This window comes from Hyperoodon ampullatus (assembly GCF_949752795.1).
Source record: "Hyperoodon ampullatus genome assembly, chromosome: 5".
Classification (NCBI taxonomy): Eukaryota; Metazoa; Chordata; class Mammalia; order Artiodactyla; family Ziphiidae; genus Hyperoodon; species Hyperoodon ampullatus.
Window position 1 is genome coordinate 146,503,877 of NC_136918.1, and position 8,948 is coordinate 146,512,824.

The 8,948-nt window shown below is 57.4% G+C and overlaps 1 protein-coding gene across 6 annotated transcripts in view; it reads left to right on the forward strand.

Moving 5' to 3' along the window:
- DIP2A (disco interacting protein 2 homolog A) overlaps positions 1–8,114 on the forward strand; it is a gene marked incomplete at its 3' end in the record, with an annotated part of 91,026 nt that extends 82,912 nt beyond the window's left edge. For all 6 annotated transcript variants that reach the window (XM_079705432.1, XM_079705431.1, XM_079705428.1 and 3 more), the window contains exons 33-38: positions 1,631–1,692; positions 2,274–2,331; positions 5,114–5,188; positions 6,483–6,657; positions 7,181–7,304; positions 7,862–8,114. In XM_079705432.1, the coding sequence (XP_079561558.1) occupies positions 1,631–1,692; positions 2,274–2,331; positions 5,114–5,188; positions 6,483–6,657; positions 7,181–7,304; positions 7,862–8,114 (747 nt within the window). The remainder of the gene's footprint in view (positions 1–1,630; positions 1,693–2,273; positions 2,332–5,113; positions 5,189–6,482; positions 6,658–7,180; positions 7,305–7,861) is intronic.
- Between the last annotated feature and the right edge of the window lie 834 nt (positions 8,115–8,948).

An 8,948-nucleotide genomic window follows, 5' to 3' on the forward strand; every position in this document is an offset into this window, starting at 1 on the left:
TTCTAAGTTGGATATGGTATGCAATTAATATTCTAAAGCGAGAATAAGCTAACTGTTTTTTAAGACATCTAGCAATTTTAAATGGAAACATTAACGAGTGTGATGGTTTATATTGCCCGGAATTCATTTTTGGACCATTAAGATATTTTACTTATTAAAAGGAAACCAAGTTTCAGAACAGCTAACTATAGTGCAGTGCTATTTACTGCCTCTGAATTCAGGTGACTCTGGCTGTTTTCCAGATTTCCTACTAGTACCTCAGTCCCACTTCTTTCTAAACCACGTTGCATGCCTCACGCACCCATGTTCAGGAGTTGTGGGGAGGAAAGGCCTCAGGGGAACCACAGTTCCTCATCCCCGAGCCCGTACTGGCCAGTGCCTGCCGGGCACAGGGAGGGTCTCGACTGCAGAGGCGGGCGTCCTGTTGTCCTGGCGTTCCTGCGACGGCCTCTCCACAATGGAGACGGCTCACCATCTCACTCGGACCCTTGCTGAGTGGCAGGAGGAGTGGGGTGGTCCCTCGTGAGGTCCTCCCGTTGCAGACAGTGCGACTGCACCTAGGCTGCTGGCGCAGGGTCGGTGGCTGTCAGCGCAGCCCTCATGTCTGCTCAGCGTCTGGCAGCCCGGGCCCTCCTTCCTGGAAACGCGATGGCATCTGTGTTGCTTATCAGCACGTGGGCGGCAGAAGTCTTGCTGGGACGTTCTTGGTTTGCACTTTGAGATGCAGTGATGCACTTTGCTCTCTCTCAGCTGTGTTTCTCACATGCCTGTGCTCTCTGTGTTTCCTGTGGCTTCTCCTCCCTGTCTCCCTCTGCTGGCCTCCTTAGTCTCTGTCCGCCCAACTGGCTGGGAAAGCTGGCTGAGCAGGTACGACCTTGACCTCGCCCTTGAGGGGCCTCTCGTGAGCTCCAGACAAATACGTGTTTCTCCTGCTCACGGTGGGCGTTATTTGCCATATTACAAAAGTAACTCCTTCGTAACTGAATTTAAGACAAAAAGTATTTTCAGAAGCATTTAACCTTCATTTTAATAAATTGCCTCTGGAGGAAGGGCTGTGTTTAGTCTCAGTGAAAAAATTTCCGTTTTCATTCCAGGGCAGACCTAGGTCGCTTTGGGATCTTCAGAGAATGATGCTGGGGCGGAGTGTCTTGTGACTTGATGTTCCTTATCTAGTGAAAGGAACGTGCTGTCCTGTAATCAGGGCCAACGTCAGCTGTCAGATGAGAGGAGAGAGAGTGAGGACGTCATTCTGGCAAATCCCTGGTGGGGCCTCGCTGTGCTCAGTCCTCAGGAGCATTAGGTCGGAGCGAGCATGGCTCGGTGGAAATGCCCCAAAACCCATAGCAGTGTTTTCTTAGAGACCAGCGGGAAGAGAGCTGTCAGGACTGAAATGTGACATGGTTTGACGTGACATCTTCCTTCAGTGTCGCTGGAAGTGCCTCGATGGTACCAAGCCTTGTAGGTGTTTGCAGGAAAGCAGACTCCTGCTGGGAGCGGAGCGGCTGCCCTCCCGGCCCCACCCCACCCCCAGGGCCGAGGAGCTGTCCCCCAGCTGCAGCCGCGTGGAGGGACGCCCCTGGGAACCACGCGGGAGGCCCGAGTGGACGCTCCTCTGCTGCTCCCCTTGCAGGGCACAGCCGGCCCGGACCCCACGACCGTCTACGTGGACATGAGGGCACTGCGCCATGACAGGTAACAGCACCCAGGCCCCCGGGCAGCCTGGGCCTCCCCTGCATCCCTGTGTCCTCCCTTGATCAGTCATTCCCACGACCAGGAAGGGAATGACCTTCCAAGAGTGACCGAGCATTTGACACGTGGCTTTTTATGGGGTAGAAAACAAGTAAGCCCGTCGCTGGGCAGGACAGAGGCATCACGTCAGCAGACATGTCCCAGGGGCCACGGTGTGTAGGTGTGTACCTGCGGGTCGGGGTCCCTCCCAGCTTTGGAGCCAGATCCCAGTTCTGGATCCTCAAATGCAGCTTGAGGTAAACCATGGTGGAGCTTCCCGGGGGGTGAGGCCAGCTGGCCAGGGGCCCTCCGAGGACATAGAGCCAGCTCCTGCCCTGAGCAGTCCTTGGTGAGCCACGCACCCGAAGTCACTGCTCCAAGGTCACAGCAAGGTCCTGATCAAAAGGCTAAAAGGCTTGGCTGTTGTCAACGGACTGGCTGTTGCAGTGATAATCAATTTCTGACTACCTTGTGAGTTGCCTTTTTAGAGATTGTTGTCTGTGTAGTAAATTTTATTCTGAAATTTTTCCCTTGTTAATTTTTAGGGTACGTTTGGTGGAACGGGGTTCTCCGCACAGTCTGCCATTGACAGAGTCTGGAAAGGTAGTGCAGGGGACTGGGCCTCTATCCTTACATCGTCCCTGGGAGGTGCTCGCAATGAGCACAGACCCCTGTGGTCGGGCTGGGCTGGGTGACGTAGAGGCCTCTCCTCGCTGTAAACACACACATACACACACACACACACACACCACACCACACACACACACCGCACACACCACACACACACACCACACCACACACACCACACCACACACACACCACACCACACAGACACACCACACATACCACACATACACCACAGCACACACACCACATACACACACCACACACACATCACACACACATAACACACACCACACACACACCACACCACACACACCGCACACACCACACACCATGCACACACCGCACACACACCACATACACCGCACACACCACACACACACACAACACACCACACATACACCACACCACACAGACACACCACATACACACACCACACATACACCACAGCACACACACCACATACACACACCACACACACAACACACATCACACACACACCACACACACCGCACACACACCGCACACACACCACACACATACACCACACAACCACACATATACACACACATCACACACACACCACACACACACCGCACACACCGCACACACACCACACACATACACCACACAACCACACATATACACACACATCACACACACACCACACACACTCCGCACACACATCACACACATCACACACCACACACACACACCACACACCGCAGACACACACCACACACACCACACACGACACACCACACACGACACACCACACACACACCGCACACACCACACACACACCGCACACATACCACACACACCGCACACATACCACACACACCGCACACATACCACACACACACCACATACCACACACACACACCACACACACAACCACACACACACCACACACATACACCACACACACACACACACACACACACACATGCTAAGTCTTTACGTCTACATCTGAGCTCCAGTTCTAAAAAGGGAGGACCTCAGGTGCAGAGACCTAGAAGGAACTGCACTGCTGGGTCTTGAGGCCACGGGGCGCCTGTTACCTTCATGGTGGCCCTGGAGCAGCTCACTGGGGCCTGGAAGAATGCAGCCCCTGGCTCAAGTGACAGACAGGAAGTGGTCCCCACCATGGTGGCAGTTTACCATTAAAGCAGTCCAGGCCTGGTGCAATCTCAGGGACCCAGAGTGGGCTCAGGTGGTGGGGCTGTGAGATCACCTGAGGGCACCCAGGGAAAAACTTTGAGCCACTGTGAGGGGTCAGCAGACATAGAGCCAGGAGAACAGGCGTTCTCAGAAGCAGAGGAGGTTCAGAGGAAGGAAGAAGACCCCCAGGAACCGTCAGACAATGTGATGGTGGGGGGAGGCCTGCGCCCCGCCCCCGGCCTCGGGCCTCCCTCTGCAGCTGCACAGCCAGAGGAGGGCTCGGCACATCCCCTGCTCCGCTTACACTCTCCCGAGCGCACGCCACAGCTGCCTCCAAGGAGACGGGGAGGTGCCCCGCGGGCAGCGCAGGACGAGCCCGCGGTGAACGTCGGGGAGGAGCCGGCGGGGGCTGTGCACCAGCAGGGGCTGCCCCAGAGGAGGAGCAGAGACCTGGGGAGGAGGTTCAGCTGGCGCAAAGGTCCTGGGGCCACAGGGAGGCCTGCGTTGGGGAGCTGCACTGTGGGGAGGGGAGGAGGAGAGAAGGGCGCTCTCGTGGGCAGGTGGGCGTGGGGCCTGGGAAGGAAGGCACAGACCGTGGAGGAAGGGAGTGTGGACACAGGCCAGGGCTCCCTTCCTGTCCCTCCCACACGCACAGAAACGCCCCGTGTGCAGTCTGCATTGTCCTTTCTGCGAACGCAATTCTTAATTCTTTCTGGTGCCTTTTTGTTTCCTATCACACATGGCTCTGCGTCCGTGTTTGATGGACTTTCCCCCCATATTTCTCTGTTATGATAAATTGGCGCTGACGGACCTGGGTTCTGGAAAGAGCTCTGGCTTCAGGGTTTGGGTGGGCCGCACGGGGAGAGGTCGGAGGCCCAGCAGCATCCGGGGAAACAGAAGGGCCCCACCAGGGCTGTGGGGACAGCACGAGGAGGGGAGGGTCTGGCGCCGGCCGTGGTGACCTCCTGTGACCCCTCATCCCTTCCTCCACTGCCTGCACGTCTCTACTGTCACCTCCCGTTTTATACCTGGGAAAACTGAGGACATAGAACAGGTGTCCAGGAGCAGCCAGGTGGTCTGACTTGAGCCCAGTGAGGCCCTGCAGGCCCAGCGGGGGTCCTGGACCCGAGGCACACTCCCCTGGAGTCTTCTCCACGGCCCCTGGTGGGCCCGGCGCCCGTGCTCAGCAGCTGCCCCACTCTGAGTCTGGGGGCAGGAAGGCCTCTTGGGGGCCAGGTTTCCATCCAGAGCCGGGGGCTCAGGGGGGCCGGCGGGGGATGCAGCCGAGTCATGTGGACCCCCGGCACTCGTGAGCTCTCACAAGGGGCCTCAGGGAAAGACCCCCTCGACCCCTCTTGCCATCCAAAATAGGGTCCATTCTCAGGAACTGGGTGATTTTGCTAAGATTCAGAATTTCTTTTTCTCTGTTAAAATCTCTCCTGTTAAAATTCAAAGGCAGATTTAGGTCGGCTTCTGAACCTGACTGCCCCCGTGCACGTGTCACATCCTCTGGATCAGCTTCGAAGGGCGTTGTGTTGACGCACTTGAGTCAGGAGGGCCGTGCCGCCTCTGACCTGGAGCTCGGTTCTCCCTGCAGATCCTCCCTGGAGTGAAGGTCGTCATTGCCCACAGCGAGACCAGAGGGCCCCTTGGAGACTCGCACCTGGGCGAGGTGAGGCTGCGGGGCCCCAGCGCCCAGGACCTGCTCCTCCCCCTCCTCCCCGTTCTGCCCCAGATTCGGGGATTCTGAACCTTTGGTGTCACACGTGCTTTGGGGAACCTGTCCCCACAGTGCTTGTGCTCCTGGACCCAGTCCCTGGGTAGGATTTCAGGATCCTGCCCTTGGGATGAAGCCCCCTGCCCCGTTACCCCACTAGCAGAGGGAAACCTTGAGTTGCAGACACTGGGTGGCCTAAGGAGCCTCACAGGACCCAGCAGCCGTGGAGGAAACAGCTGCCCCTTGAAGGGAAGTTCCTGCAGCCCCAGTGAGGGACAGCACGGGGCGGACCCCGTAGCTAAGAGGGATGGTCTTCTCCATCCTGGGGACACGGGGCAGGGGGGTCCTCACTGCCCCAGGACACAGGCTATGCTGGGGTCCTTGTTATGCCTGCGTACAGCACCTGGCCTAGAGTAACGGGACAGGTGGGACCCAGTACCTGGTGGCCAGGATGGCAGGTGGAGCCTGGGTGCCCAGGCTGGTCTGTTATGGTGGGAACGGTCTCAGCTCCCAGTTCCGGGCCTGGGGGCCAGCATCCTGCACTGCTGAGGGCAGCACCCAGGGGTGTCCCCACACACTGCCTGGTCCCTGACCAGCTGGGACGAGGGCATGGGTGGGCCTGGGGCTCATGCCGCATCAGCCAGGAAAGGTGTCCCAGTCCCAGGGCTGGGTGTGCTCTGCCTGGGGCCTCCCCTCTACCCCACCCACTTCCTGGCCAGCTGGGCCCAGGCCTGTTAGGGCAGCAGTGGGTCCCAAGACAGTCCTGGCAGGTCTGCCCCAGGCCGGGACCCATGTGGCCACGCTGTCTCCTCTTTCGGACCCTGCTTTTGGGGGATACCTAGAGCCTGGTAGTCAGTCGGGAGCCGCCTGTGGGTCCTGGAGGGCCCTGGCTTTAGAAGGGTGCCCTGGGGGCCCGTGACGCTCTGGGCACCGTTAGCCCACGTGCGAGCGGGTCTGCGCCCCGACTCTCTCGCTGGCCCTGTGTGCATGTGCACGTGCAGGTTGCTCCCGGTTCTTTCTTACTGTCAGCTGTGTACATCGCTGTCCCACAGGCGTCTCTCCGGGGTCCAAGGAGGGGAATGGTTCATTTGAAGGAGGACAGTCACTTGCCTGCTTTCCGTGCCTGTTGTTGTAACTTAGTTCGAGCGCCCCGTCCCCGCACCCGTGTGCTGTGGCGTTGCTGCCGTGAATCGGCACAGACTGTGCCTGGCACCGTGGCAACTGACCCCCTCGTCCCCTGGGCCCCCAGGTCTGGGTGAGTAGCCCGCACAGCGCCACCGGGTACTACACAGTCTACGGGGAGGAGGGCCTCCACGCCGACCACTTCAGTGCCAGGCTGAGTTTCGGAGACACCCAGACCGTTTGGGCAAGGACTGGCTTCCTGGGATTCCTCCGAAGGACAGAGCTCACCGACGCCAGCGGAGGTGAGGGGTCCCTGTGCAGCCCCACACCGGCACCTGAGCTCCATGCGGGCGGCATCTTGGGGGCTCCCGCCGACTCACCTCGCCCCTCACTAGGAGCTCGTCTCTCTAGGTGCCCTGACACGGTTTTCTCTGAAAATTACTCTTTTTCCTTCACTGGTCTTGCACCCCAGCCTCTGTGGAGGATGTGGGGTTGCTGGCAGAGGCTGTGGGCCCCCCAGGCTTAGCCGTGGGCGTGTCTCACTAGCCATCTATTGGGCCCTTCCCACACGGCCCCCCAAGCTTTCAAAGTCCCTTGGCCACAGCACGCTGGCCAGATGCTGTCAGAAGTTTTGGGAGCCTCTGTAGCTGCTGCTTTGTTTCCAGAGATAGTAAAAGTTGTTGTTAAATAAATATTCAGACGTGGGCGTAACTTCTCTGAATTTCGGGGCTGAGTGTGGCAGGAGGCTGTCGTCAGGCAATGTTTGAGTCGCCAGCCATCGGCACCGCATGCTGTGCTGAGGTGGGCGAACTGTGCTGTCCACAGAGCGACACGACGCGCTGTACGTGGTGGGGTCTCTGGACGAGACGCTGGAGCTGAGGGGCATGCGCTATCACCCCGTCGACATCGAGACGTCAGTGATCCGGGCGCACAGGAGCATCGCCGAGTGGTGAGGGCCTGGGGCGCCCGTCACCCAGCTCTCCGGGGCCAGGGCAGGCACTGCGGCCGTGTGGGTGAGGCGGCCAGCTGCCTCTCTCCAGGAGCAGACCCCAGACACGCTCTTGGGATCACGGGCCAGAGACCCCTTGTTTGGGTTTGCTTGGTTTTTCCTCTTCCTAATCAGTCTTAAGCTAAGAGTCTGTCCGCAAATGCACAGGCAAAAGGTGAGAGCTCCACAGTTATCCTGAAATGCTTCTGCTTTTAACATGAATTTCCTAATTTAAATGGTCGAGATTCAGGATTTCCTCACCTTGTAGGGAGCTTGCCTTGGGAAAGGCACAGCTTTCGACATCACATATTCTTGATTCTTAGCGAGAACTTTAATTAGAATAGATACTCCTGTAAAACACACTTAACTTAGCCTTTGAATTGTAACTGACCTTGAGCAGGAGGGTGACGTCCGTGAAGCTACTTTGGTTTTTTTCACTGGTCTCTTTCTGACGCCCTTTCCCAGCCCCCAAAGCCTGTGCCTGGCCCCGTGTGACACCGTCCGCCTTCTCCCTGCAGTGCCGTCTTCACCTGGACCAACCTGCTGGTGGTGGTGGTTGAGCTGGATGGACTGGAACAGGATGCACTGGACCTGGTGGCCCTGGTGACGAACGTGGTGCTGGAGGAGCATCACCTGGTGGTGGGCGTGGTGGTCATCGTGGACCCAGGTGTCATCCCCATCAACTCCCGCGGGGAGAAGCAGCGCATGCACCTGCGTGATGGCTTCCTGGCCGACCAGCTGGACCCCATCTACGTCGCCTACAACATGTGAGCATAGCTCACACCCTGGCCCTGAGGGACCTCGGGACGTGTCGGAGGTGCTGGGACGTGTGAAAACACAGCAGCATCTGCCGCCCCCAGGGAGAGGACCCCAGGCTCTGGGAGCGCGGTGCCCCGCCTCCTACGCTCGTACAGGTCCATCTCATTTTAAAAACCACTTCCTGAGTTATTCAAAGAAATCTTTTAATTATCAAGGACATTTACAGAACCATGAATGTCACTAATTTAACAGATGGGGTGACTGGGAAAGAGGCCTGGTGTGGGTGCTGCGGGAGCTGCAGGTGTGAGTTTGCACTTTTTTAGGCTGAAAATACAGTTCTCGATTTTAAAAATTCAAATGTTTTTTCCCACTTCAAATGACGAGTTCATATATAGAATTTATGCTAGGAGGAATTTGAGGCCCAAGTACAGCTGCTTCGATTCTGATTTACAGGAAAGCGTGGAGCCCAGAAAGGCTGGTGTACAGGAGTGAGCCTGGCCTGGCTGCCCTGTCCACCTTTGGGCCCCAGACCAGGCACTGGACACACACGCTTCCTCTCTTGAAACAGGTGTGCACGACTGTCTGCCTGTGTGATCACTAACGCTCGACAGGGGCCATCTGGGGCCGTCAGGTGAGGTGCTGTGTTTCGGAAAGATAAACCAGCATTGAGTTTTAAACCACTTTCTAAGTTTCTGACTTCTTGCTCTTCAACTGAAGTGCTTGTTTTCATAACCACAGTATAAGCTCTTCTCACTGCACGGAAGTGTACTGAATTATTATTTTTATTCCACGTCAACAGATGTGGAAGCCCCGGTGGGGTGAGGTTTCCGTCCTCGGTGATGTCTG